This window comes from Lonchura striata, chromosome 11, assembly GCF_050655825.1.
Source record: "Lonchura striata isolate lonStrDom1 chromosome 11, ASM5065582v1, whole genome shotgun sequence".
NCBI lineage: Eukaryota > Metazoa > Chordata > Aves > Passeriformes > Estrildidae > Lonchura > Lonchura striata.
Window position 1 is genome coordinate 12,587,727 of NC_140713.1, and position 13,564 is coordinate 12,601,290.

The 13,564-nt window shown below is 42.1% G+C and overlaps 1 protein-coding gene across 14 annotated transcripts in view; it reads right to left on the bottom strand.

Annotated features, from left to right (window-relative positions):
* The window catches only part of ZNF423 (zinc finger protein 423), a 227,855-nt gene that overhangs the window by 14,353 nt on the left and 199,938 nt on the right, over positions 1-13,564 (bottom strand). For all 14 annotated transcript variants that reach the window (XM_085589570.1, XM_021536121.4, XM_021536124.3 and 11 more), the window contains 2 exons: positions 8,961-9,092; positions 7,251-7,366 (listed from right to left, as the gene is read on the bottom strand). In XM_085589570.1, the coding sequence (XP_085445696.1) occupies positions 7,251-7,366; positions 8,961-9,092 (248 nt within the window). The remainder of the gene's footprint in view (positions 1-7,250; positions 7,367-8,960; positions 9,093-13,564) is intronic.

Sequence of the window (13,564 nt, forward strand, 5' to 3'; positions counted from 1 at the left end):
AAAAGGTATTTGTTAATTGTTGACATAACAAAATTAATTTTCCATCCCTAAACTTTTTCTCATCTCTCCTGTGAGCTCTGATGCAATGTTACTGACTGGCACTGCTGAAATGCCAACTTGCATTTCTCATCCTTAATTTCTCTCTAAATGTCATTAGTAATTGTTATTGCCAGACCAGAGAGTGCAATCTGGTCTTTCGGAAAGAAAATCCATTTCTCATTTCTTCTCCTGTGCTTCCTCCTTTTGGTCAGGATGGATGTTTAACACAGCTCATGTGCTCTGCTTCCATGAGGAGGGGAATGCATTAATGTATCTGGAAGTACTACATTCCTGCTTTATTTATTTACATATAGTATGCCTGGATCCTTATGAATATCAAATTGTATATTCAGAAGGGTCTTCAAAGCACATCTTTCAAGAACACTAACAAGTCTTAATTGAATAAAGCTAACAAGTATGGGAAGGGAACACCCTTTAATGTGTGCATACAGACTCCTCTCTGGATCCTTCCATAATTTACCCTTTCTGGTGGGCAACAGTGCTGTCAAATACAAATGCATATTATATGATTTTCCTCTCTTTTAGCCACATGGAAAACAAACCTCTTCAGTGAGATGTGTAAACTAGTCTAGCTCTGGTCTGGATTAATGTATCACCCTCATTGCCCAAAAAGTAAAAGTGTTTTCTACCACTAAGAGGGGAGGTGAGCTTATACACCTGTGTGCAAAGGAAAACCTGCCAGTGTAAAAGGTTAGCTCCTTGCATATCACTATGCGTTGAGCCAGAGATGTGTACAATTATGTGCAGCACCTACAAAATTTGGTCTCTGGTACTTAGAGACAAGTAGCACCTTGGCATACTGAGTTCAGTTTTAGGGGGGGCTCTGTGTCACAACAGATCTCCGCATAATCAGCACATCTTACACCTTCACGTCCGCATTATATTTTGTAAGGTATATAAAGTGATTAATTCAAAGCTAAGCTGCATTTCCCTACCCATTAACTAAAGGCATCTTATCTCAAAATAAATAGACATTTGAACATTTCCAGCCAGGAACTGTGCTTTCAATAAACACAATTGATGCATATACATTGTCTCTTGGCGGCTTACACTCCTGCCCATCTGTTGGGATGGCATGGTGCCTGCGCAAAAGTTGGTTGGACCCTTGCCCTAGGGCATAGATGACAGGCAACGACGGGTTTAGCTGGGCAGCCTGAGCAGCAGATCCAAGTGCCATCTCTGCTGGAGGAGGCCCCGTCTGTGTGCCAGCACTGCCACATTGGAACGACATGCCTCCTTACACTTGATCACACATGTTGACACTTGGGTGCGCTTAAGTGCATTAATGACTAAAACGATGCCTTTCACCTGGCTCCCTTCTTTTTTTCCTCCACTCTGCACGGCTGTTGGGTTTTCTGCACATGTTAATGTGAAGTTGTGTGCACTTTGTTAGTCAGGGCCAGCCACAGAATGGCCCTAATGTTTCAGAAATGAAGGAAGGGTTTTTGTTACAGGCCATGCTGCTCCAGTGCCAGACATAACTTCATCTCAGGTGAGAGATCTTTGTGCCTCTCACTGAAGAAACCTCAGACAGGATAAAGATGCAGCAATATATTGATCAGAACCATGTTTCCAAATTAAAACGCTACACCTTGGCACTACACCACACCAGGGCAATTCAAGATTTCTGCACCCTCCTTTGTTGCAGCAGAGGTGGCCACACAAAGAGGCCACGGTCTGGACTCTGCTACTGTTCCCACAGCCCCAGCAAACACCCCCTGCCTGCCTCTGTGCAAGGGAAGAAGGCACTGCCTACAAACCACGCAGGGTGTGTGAGCAGCAGCAGCCCTTGCTCTTACAGTAACCTCTGTGGATGTCAGGCCCAGGAAACCTCCAGCATCCCCTGCACAGAACCCCAGCTACAGCTGCTGCAGACCAGGCACCAGCCCCACGTAGTCTACAATGGAATTTCTTAGCTTTGGTCCTTATCAGAGCCTGTCCCTAACTCCAAATTTTCAAACAGTCATGTATTCCTCCTCCTCCCCTGAATTTAAACACACACATTGAAAACCAGAGACCTTATAGGTAAAAACTCTTCCCTACTGTGAAAATAGATCACAGATAAAACTTGTGGTTTTGCAGTCCATAAAGAACATTCAGGCAGGCAGACTCAACATGATGGGTATGTGCCTACAGCACTTTTAATTTTTAATTATTGTTAGTTATAATTATCTGACTGCGTCTGAATGAAACACAGCAATATGGCTGAAATAGATTTTGGTAGTCTAGTAATTTATTAGCTTTGTAACTACTAATAATTAAAATTTAACAATACTCCAAGCACCATAGCAACATTTTTTTTAAGAAATGCTAGCCAAGTCTGCTAGGATAACTGACTAGTCACTTTTACAATTTTAAGGAAGGAATGACATTTTAAAAAATTTTTAAACTAAAAAATAAAAGTACAAAAGAAGGAAAAATAGCCGACAGGTTCTTAAAAGCCTAAAATGCGAAGATAAAAATTCTAGTTTAAAAGAAAAAAAAGGATGTTGCTTGCATAAAATGAATTCTACACATGATTTTGTGTGTGCTTTGTGCGAAATTTAGAAAGAGCTTGTGTTATGTTTTCAGTAAAAAGCTCTTAGTGTTTGCCATCTAAGCCACGCTAAGTCCTGAAATACAGCAAAAGTTATATCAAGTGAAAGCACTGCCTTGAGATAGAGCCACATTTCAGGTCCCATTTGTCCTGCTATCCACACACTCAAAGAGAAACATTTTCTGCAACTTCCTCAAAATACCATGGAATTACCTTTCTCTCACTGCCTGAATGGACACTGGAGCCCAGAAACACTGAGATACTGCACTGCTGCAAGCACACAGAGCTGGCTGGAAGAAAAATTTTACTTCTACTTAAATAAGCTTTCTTATACCCCCAGAAAGCAGGTAAAGTTCATTTTTCAAATAGGAGCTGGAGATATGGCTGGGTACAGACTAAAAATTGCTGAAGTCTTTTTTTCAGTGCTCCACTGGAGGTGGACATCGCCCTGCAGACTCGCCCACTCCCCTCCGTGCTTCAGGGGCCACTGCTGTACCCAGATGGCCCCAAGGACCACTGGCATGAGCAGGTCCTCGGTGTCCCCCACTGGGTCACATCAGACCACAAGACAGCTCACTGTGCTGCCCCCTCACCTGGGCAGGTCACAGTCCTCTGTGTCCTCACAGCCCTGTGGTCTGGTGTGGCACATCTAACATTGAGCTGACATTAAAAGCAGACTTAAAAAGAGAAAACCTGCTTAGGGCTTGATCTGCTGTAATCAGCAGAAAAAAATCCCAAGGACTTTGATGTGGACCAAATCAAGCCCCTGGAGGACATTAATGGTAAATCATTATTAATATAATGAGTGCATTTTTGTGCAGCAGCTCATTCCTGTTTATGGATATATGAAAATTGCTAGCTTTTCACATAAAATAAAACGAGAGGGAAGACAGACCACAGTGTTAGCCAGTGAGCCATAGTAGCTCCTTTTGATATGTGTACCTTTAAAAAACTGGGCATTTCAAAAGACAGCACATTCCTTCAGTGAAGCTCTCTTAATTTAGTGGTTTGACATATCTCCAAATCTGAGCAGAAAAGAAAGCCCTTTATTCATATCAGGCAATAAAACACCTGAACACCTGTGCTAGGAAAGACCTGGCAGGTACCCTTCTCCCTTGGTACCTGGATTATTTGCGCATTGTTTATTACATCCCTTGCCTTAGTTTTCATCAATTGTAATCATTTAGGAGGAAACAGTGTGATTAACAGTACACAAGCAAACAGCAGGAATTAATCCTTTAAATACAAATACTTCACCTGTTATGTGATGGCTCCTTGGAAAAGCAGTGTGGCAAAAGAGTTCACAAAAAAATCCTTCTCAAGTTTTCCCTGAAAACCACTGCTCAGTCACAATTTGCTTAGTACAATTCCCGATGCAAACGCCTGAGGAGGGATCTCTCCTTGGTGAATCACACCACAAATAAAACCCTCAGCACTCATTATGTGTCACCATTTCTGACCCATCTTTGGGGCTGGCAGGGTTCCCTGCTATGTTTTAAACAGCAAAGATCAAAACTTCACTTGTCAAAGAGCAAGCTCATCTGCCACATCCAAGTGCCCATGACTCCAGCTGCCTCTGAGGAGCTGGACCAGCAGCTCCCAGCACAGCTCCTGGAGATGGGGATCTGTCTGAAAGGGCTCCTTCTGCCCTACATGTGAGGAAACCCCAATCCTCCACCTCCACACTTGTTTCAGTGAGCATGTTTCAGTAATGAATGAAATGCCACAGCCTTGGTGTTTTATATATGAGCTACAAATTCACTCTTTTTCCAGGAGAATTTCATTATATTCATAGCTGTCAATTGTACAAAGTGAGGATGTGAAAAACACAGAGCTGCCAGCCTTTCCTCTTTTGCCCTAAGGGTGTGTGGGGTTATCACACATACTCTTTCCTTTGTGTTTCATGCTTAACCTTCCCATGTTTTCTTTCCTTATTTCCAGTGAGATAATGTAAACAATTAAGTTGCATTTTGTTTTCTTTTCTTGTGGCAATATCATTAAAGTAACATCACTGACTCATTGCTCCAGATTCTCACCAAAATTCCAACCATTTATAAAGCAAGTTCAGCTTCTCAAAGCGTTCCTAAGCCTTGGTTTTACATGTCCATCAGATGGTGTGAACTTCAAAGCAAAAACCTTTATTAAAATACAACTACTACCTCAGCAGCACAAAGAGGGTTTGATCACTTCCAAAGCATTAAGCTACCAAAGCAGTATCTGCACCAGCCACTAGAGGTACATTTACAGCAGCATTTACAGTTTCTCATCACATGGCACACACATTGTTTTAAAAAAATGATCAAAAATTAGCAGGGCTAGTTCATGCCAGTCTGTGACATCTCTAAAAGTTACCCTTTCCCTTTGCTGCCTGTCATTTTCCCCACCTTCCTTGTTTTTCATGCTTTTCTACAAGCACCCCACTCTGAATTTCTTCTTGAAATAGTCGAATTTGCTCAGTTTTTTTAAACATATTTTCAGTGGTTTCACTTGAAAATACAAAGAAGGAAAACAGTGCGTAGGTTCAGGTTTTGATACCAGTTATTTCATGCCAGTAGGAAAGCAAGTTCAGAACTGAACAGTCAAATTCATCAAGCAGAGCCCCTTGATGGAGGCTGATTTGCCCACATAAGATAATTGCACAGTTAAAGACACAGAAAGGTTTATGCAGATTTAACCCTAAGTAGCAGTTGAACAACTGGTGCACTAAAATAATACTAAATCTTCATTACTCAACAAAAATATAACCAACAGTTGAGGAATTTAGAGCAGGCAGCTTACACACCAGAAACTAATGAGATAATCATGCCAAGGCAGACTGGTTCTCAAAAGTCTTACACATTTCTAACTGATTTATACACATATTTTGTGTCCTCCTTGGCTCCAATATTTGCATTAGTAAATTCCCTGGCATAAAATAAACACACATTTCTGAGTCACTACTGAAATAAAGACTAAAACTGTGCAGCTAAGTATTGCATTTTCATTCAGCCAACATCATTCAAAAATACTCATGTAATTATTATGAATTATTATAAGCAGAAAAATTTTGAGTGCAGAAAAATCCTGCATAAAAACTGAAAAAATTACAATCCTAATTTATATGATTAAAGATGACATTTGAAGCAATTGTGCAATGCACAAAACTTCAGAATTGAAACACTATGTAATTAAAATCTGTAATTGCAAAAAACAGGCTGCTTAGACTATAATTTAACCAGGTTCTCTTTATTTGATCATCAGATTCTAAAGGTTAATGCAGTGGCCTAGGAAGCCAGTGTTCCCATTTTAATTGTGCTGGCATTTTGACCAAACACCACTTTTAGGTAGATATGGGAGGAAAAATTGAAGCTGTCTTTGCAAGCCACTGCTGCTTTCATAAAATGTTCATAGTGAGAACACACAATCCCAAAATCTGCTGACTTTATTAAAATATTAACAAGGTATAGTTAAAACTTTTGTACACTTATGCAAATCAGGTCGCTAGAACAAGGGAAAGGCGGGATCCCCTGGGAGAAAAAAAATATAAAATCAACAAAGTGAAAAGATCAGCCATCCTTCCACAGCATGACAGCACAACACAAGAGGCAGCAGCTTGGGAATTCAGCAAGATAAATAAAAACCCTCCAAAGTTTAAGTAAATTGTGGTTTAAAAAGCTAATACATTTAAATGAGGCATATGGTACCATTCTATAAAAAGACTGCCTTTCCCAGGGGATGGGAGGGGTGATTTTGGTGGCCATGCTGCACAGGTGAGATAGGTGTGAGGAGGCCAGCCAGGGTGGGCAGCTCCCCACGAGCTCCCTGCCAGGGCAGGCTCTGAGCTCCACTGCCTGAGAGGAGCCCTGCACACACACACACACACACACACACACACACACACACGTGGAGGTTCAGTGCCTGGATGGGTTCAGCACCAAGGCTTCTGGTGGGGTTTAACCCCCAGCCTCCCTGCTCCAAGGAGGTCTCTGGGGCCAGGGCTCCAAGAGTGCCTGCAGCAGCGTGCCCAGCTCAGAGTCCAGCCCCTGCAGAAGCTTTTGTGCCCCTGGGAATGGGTGTGAGCCAAGCACTGCCTCTGCAGAGGCTACAGCTGCTGTGGCTGCAGCCCCCAGTGCTGCCAGGGAAAGCCAGGCCTGGTGTGCAGAGCCACAGCCCAGCAATGTGCTGCTGCCTGGGAGGAGCCTCTGCCCCAGCATCACATCGAGCTGCACCCACCCACGCTTTCTCATACCTCAGCAGGGAAAATTCCTTTACTTATGATTTAGCAGCAGGGAAAGGGATGGGGCAGCTACCATTTGCTTAGTCTTTGTATGTTAATCAGTCCCTAAATTATTAATGGAGGAAAAGAAATTATTTACAAGGTGTTTGACGTAGACATGTAAGGATGTAGCAACACTACTGTCAAGAGAAATACTCATAAATCATGATATCTGTCTTGTCTTATTTATTTATTTATTCCAGCCATGCTCAGAGACCTTTTTCTCCTCCAGGCACCCAGGGAGGCAGAAGGAGACTGAGAGACTGTTTTGAGAAACTGTTTAAGGGCAGAAGAGACCATACCAAGGTTAGGCACCTTTTCTAAATGCTGCACAGGGGTGACAGTTGCACAGAGATATCAACAGCGTTAGCTTTGTTTTTACTCCTATTGTAAACATACCTGAAGCTCTGTTTGAAAGAAGAACTTCTGTGGGCATTGGGAACAGTCATAAATTTTGTCTTCCTGCCCGTGCACTGCGAAGATGTGCTGCTGCAGTTTGTTTGCCTGTACAAAAACTGAAACAACACAGTACAGTTAGTTAGGATTGCTTCGTGTAAGGCACCTCGTCTCAAACTGCACTTCAGAGTCTCTGCAACTGTAAGAGGTCCAAGGATATCTGCCAGAGAGAAGTGCTGATACACTTGGTTCAGCAGAATTTCCTTACAAGTAGTCAATTTAGAGTCTCCAGGCTGACAGTCAGCTTACTTCTAACAGACTTTACATCCTGTATGGATTTTTGATATTTCACATAAAGCTAACACTGTCCACAGGTAACTAGAAGAACTCAACCATCAGACCAAAGAGAGAACGTCACTGTTCCCGTGGGGAGCCCTGGGCCCATGGCAGGTGCATCAGATACATTTTTAATGCAGGACAACTGGGCCAGGAGAAGCCTTGATGGCTGGTCTGGAAGACACATGGCCCAGAACAGCATTTCTGGCAGAAATGTGAATTCTGAAAGGGCAGGCTTGCCACAGTTTTTAGGTCTTTTAAATAGGTTGTCCATTCAGTATAAAAGAAAAAGATAATTGCTTAACAGCACAAATATCACAGTATTTGCATTATGATTCTGGATTGACAATTATTCTGACTTTACTGAGGGAAATTTTGAAGTGTATTTTGAAGTACTGAACCATAGCTTTAGCTGGTTAAAAATATATCTATATCTGATTTAACTTTTTGTCTCACTTTACATGAATGGTTATCTGTACGTGAAAAGGGCTTCTTCAGCAGAATTTAACAAATGCATCCAAAAAGCTTTACAGCACATTTCAGAAAGGATCTATTAACTCCAAGATCACACAAAAAACATTTTCTCAAATGGTGGGTCAAACCGTAAAGAATGTAGATTCACCTTATTCCCACCAAAGTTAAAGGAATAGCAGGTGCTGCCATGCCCCTTTACTGACAACAGGCTCACAGTGACACCTACACGATCCTTAACTCTCAAACAGATTGGAAATGCAGATGTTAACTACTGTGTTGAAGCGAGTATAAAAGGAAGCCTTTAGCATGCACCCTGCAGATCCTGGAAAAGCAAGAATCACCCATGATCATTTGCACTGATGAGACAGCTTGAATGATCTACAGAGAAGGAATACGTAGTAGGCTCTCAGAACGGAGTTAGAAATGTGCCACTGTAAGAAAACTGGGTATAAAAAAACCCTCTGAGAGAGCAGCTGGCAAAACCATAGAGTTGTACAATTTGGTCTTATCAAACCTTTACTCCTCTTTACTCAGTGTTGTAAGAAGAGCATGAACCACCTGGCCTTTGCTCAGGTGAACAAGGGCTTGCAAGAGCAGGTCCATCCTTTGCAAGTCCTGCACTTGGAAACACATAGCACCTTTGAGCCACAAGGCAAAATGGGAATGTTTGGAGACGTGGGGGCCATGCAGAGCCTGCTGCACATGGCAGCGCTGCTCAGTGTCAAACACCACAGAGCTGCTCGGCAGAGCGAGCCCCAGCTTCAGACAGAGGATATTTGAACATTTCCAAGCACAGTCTTTCTTTTTCCCAGGGAAAGGAATACAGTATTTTACAAATCCCCCGAGTGTCATTTCTGGATCTAGCCATGCACGCTGAGGCTTGTCTTGGCCTCCCTGTCTTACCTGTGAAACAAACAGGGCATTTGAATGTGCCTCCCATCCCCTCAAAGCTGTGCTCAATCAGGTGACACAGGAGCTTTGCCGGAGAGTCAAACATCTGGTTACACAGCTTGCACTCATGATTGATGCCTTCCTCTGCAAGGTTCAAATGATACAACTTGTTAGTGACACAGCAGATTAGCGTTGGGGAGGCAGCAGCCGCCTGTGCTGGCGCACGGGGCCCAGCACCCCCAGCACCCCCAGTACCCCCCCAGCACCCCCAGCACCCCCCCAGCACCCCCAGAACCCCCAGCCCCGGAGCAGCAGGAGCCACTGGCGCTCAGGGGTGCAGCCCCCCCATCCCGGCTGCAGGCTCCATCCACATGGGGCTCCCAACAGCCCTGCCACAAAGGGACAGCAGCCCTGCTCTGGGTGCAGAGGATTAAAGAGTCAAAAAGCATTTAGAAGTACTTTAAGAGTGAGAATTCAGCCACCAGTGCTGACAGAGGGCTGAAGTGATGTCTTCACCTCAGAGTACACTGCAAACATACAGGAGAGGAAGGAAGTGTTGGAGAATAGCAGGAGCTGAAAGCAGGGTGTCAGTGTAAATCTTTTTGTATTTCTTGGCTTTTTACAAGGTGTAGAGAGACCACTGAAGTTATTTAAATGTCATTTGATAGCAGAATTTCCTTGTCATGTATCTTAAGTATTTTATACACAGGGCCTATTTTAGATGTCTCTACATTCTAATTGAACTCAGTGAAATAGCAATAATTATTACTCTTGGTTCAAGCCTACCACTTTTGCAAGATGATATGCTTCTCTGTTTATTGGAGTTTGTTGTTCTGGGTGCAGTTGAGCTTTTTTTTTTTTTTGAGGTACTGAAGTCATGTTAAAGCAATTTTCACACATAAAACTAAACAATGCTTTGGTTTTCTTGAAGGGAAGGAGGGAGTTGCAGAATTTTAGAAAACATAGCATACAGTTTATAAAAATCAGAAACTACCTAAGAGGTTTTAATACAGGGGTTCGTTTCTGCAAATAACTCTCTGAAAAATGTCTTTCCTTCATTGTGGCAGCATATGAATTTCTCATGAAAACATATTTTAAAAACTAAATAAATTCTCTTTTGTTCTAAACTCATCTTTATTTTTACATCCTCAAATATCAATGACTATTAATTTTTAGTTCCAAGATTGCTAAGAAATGACTACATTACCCCATGAACTGATTCTTGCCAAGTACATTTGGCTCTTACGAATAATGTGAGCCCTCAGAAGCACAGTCTTTACTTACAGTTGCTTCAAATTAGCTTTTTCTATTTTTAAAGGGGCTAAACAGAAGGAAAGTATTGCTTGCTATGAAGCCTTTGGTACTCTCAGGATCCCAAGGCCCCTGTACAAGGCTTGTACAAGTGGAGGGCTGCCCGTGCTGCCTCTGGAGCCCTGTGGCAGTGGGTGCCCACAGTGAATGCTGCACCAGAGCTGCCTGGGGAGTGGGGAGGCGGCGTGGGGACAAATAAACAGGTGGGTTGGGAAGGAGATAAAAAGAGAAAAGGAAAGAGCCAGGAACAGAAAGATGAAAGGGCTGGTAGCTCCGTGGCAGCAGCTCTATGAATTCCCCTGGGAGCCACAAGCAGGGACTGGGATGTTTCTAGGACGGGATGAGGTTTGCAATGCTCTGCTCGCACAGCCTCCATGCTGCCCTCTCTAATGTGCAGCTTTCCAAACCAGGCCCTCTCCCCTCACTGTGGCCTAAGGCTGGATTCTCCCACCAGGCCCTTGCCTGAAAAGTTCTGGCTTTGTGTGAATTTTGCAACCTGCTCCAGAGGGGAGAAGAGATGGGGAAGGGACATGAGCCACATGCTGAGCATGCCCAGCCACACCGCTGTGTACAGCAACCAAATGCTGCAATAAACCCGCAGAGGACAAAGGAGGAACTGGGGGGAATGGAACAAATGCCTTCTACAAATAAATCAGAGAAATCATGTTTGACATTAATTTTCCTACCCTCTACATACTGGGTATTTGGAAAACAGTGATTCATGTACAGCCTATGGTCCTGTGTGAGCACATGTGTTCATAAATACAGATAGACACATACTGATGACTAGACTGCTGCTCCTATTCCAGCCTAAATATCTATAATTTGAGTAAAACTAAGAAAAAAAAAAAAAAGAAAAACAAACAATGCTCAGCATTTCAGTTAAAGAATATTCTTACAAGCTTGGTATGTTTAATTAGGTAACAGAGATTGTGTATTTTCTTGGCTGATCCCTGCAGTATTTTAAATAGTTAAACCCATAACAAACAAACTAAAACTAGAATGAAAAATAATAAAACATAATGGGTTCCTGCAGATCTGGAAATTTATCCCACTCGAGGCAAGACCTTTTGATTTGCAAATCCACTTCTGAATTATAAGGCCTTCTCCTCACCGGTGGGGGTTTTTATTCCACTCCCACAGGAGTCCATTATGTATTTCTTGTGTCTATAAAACCATCCAGAAAGAAAAAAAGAGGGAAAAAGTACCATGGTAAGCATGACAAACGTTTCTCTTTTCATGCATGTGTATTCAAAATATGAAAATGCCCAAAGATATAGATAGAATTGGTGCTATAATCACTCTCTCTTCTATGGCATTTTACAGCATATTATTTTAGACAGAAACACAGCACATGTATAGAGATACTCAGTCACCTTTGGAGAATAACTTCCCTGAATTATATAAGATCATCTAGGTACATGCAAGGAGGCTTTTTGACAATGTGGTGTGACAGTCAAATGTGTGGTGCTGGGCACAAGCAACAGCAAACATATCATCATTTCCCTCATTCTTATTCGCCTTTTTTGTTCTAGCATGACAAGCATCTATGAGAGACCTACATAACTCAAGTGAATTATGCAGCCCCTCTCATTTGTAAAATAAAATGCAGATTTTTACAGTTTGTTATGCCAGATCTTCTCCCATTTCTTCGTAAGTGTATCTGTGGAGGGATCAGAAGATTACAGGACTAAACAAGCAATGCACAGCAAGCAAGAATCTTGGGTTTCTTGCCTTTTTTTCCTGAGCTCAAAATAATAAGCATTAATTTTACACTTCATTTCTCAAAAAAATAATAGGATGTGCTCTTGTTTAAAACAAGCAGGCCTACTGGATTCTGCCAGGCTGAAACTATGTCAGGCCAAAAGAGGAACAGAGCGCTTTGTGTAAAAGTATCATGGGGAGATGATAGTATCCTGTAATGTTTGCAGTACCTACTTTTGTCTCCAAAAGCATTTGATCCCTGGCAGACACATACTTATTTCCATACTGGTCTTGAGGGAAGCCAGTAGGAATGAGAGCTGATTATCTGAATCCTGAAGGTGAAACCTGGGTGGTGCCCGCTGATGTCAAAGGCAGGCATTTGTATAAATTTGGAGGTACATAATTTACTGCCTGTTAGTGAGGATTAGTGGGCTGCGCAGACCCAGCTAAACCACGGTGGCAGAGCACGTCACTCATTGTTCCCAAGTTCAGGTGCCTTTGCAGGATGGTTTTAAATATGTTGATAGGGTGTTTAGTAGCACTTACACTGCCATCCTGCCCATTTTAGAGTGGGAATATGCTTCTCCATAAAGCTATTTCTGCTGCAGTAATGTGCATTTAATACATATTACAATGAGTCTCTAAGCCTCGAAGAGAACCGACACCAGCAGCCTCCTGGCGAGGATGCAGTATAATTAATAATGCTGTATTAAACCCATTTACAGCATCAGCTGCATTTCTAATTATAACTATATTAATGGCAATGTGAAAATACATATTAACACTGTCGTGTACTGACACGGTACACCAACAAGTAGATGATTTGAACACCAAAAATCAAGATGGCATTGTCTTTACTGTTAGTTAAAACTTCTCTCTTCTACTCAATAAAGCAAAAATTTTCCCTTATGGAATAACTGCAATAGTCCTAATTTGAGAGATCATGTAAGACAATTATGTTCATTGCTGACAACAACATGTACATCCCACACTATAGCTTTCCAGACCAGTATATTTCTACTCTACTGTAGCAAATTAAGCCAATAAAAGCAAATTTCTTCCCTGTACTTAGATGTTCACATCCATGAGTTAACTGTGTTTGTAAAGAACTTTGAAAGACTGTGATTCACTGTAACAAAGCATTAATATACTGTGTTCACAGAGAACCTTCTTCTATCCATTACATCATAAATTTGGTAGAAATTAAATGGGCCGTGTGCTCTAATTATAGTAGAAATAAATAGAAATTGGAATGAACACAGGGAAATAAAATGAAAACTACATGGAACTATTCTGTTTATGCAATTCATTTCCCAGTAAATAAGAAATCAAAGGGAAAATTTTATAATGTAAGAAAAGAAGCTTCCCCAGCAATTTTTTTCCATGTGGCTGTGAAGGAGCAAGGGGCTGGAACAAGGGAAGGATAGCACTGATGGACACCCCCTCAAACACAAAGCCTGCAGAGAACCACTTTGATCTCTCATCTGTTTTGCACCACTCCACCACTGGTTTTCATTAAAAACAATCCAAGGATGGAAGTAAAACCAAGGTCTGAGGACACACTGCAACTGCTCCAAGGGGACGGCAAATTTGCAGACGGT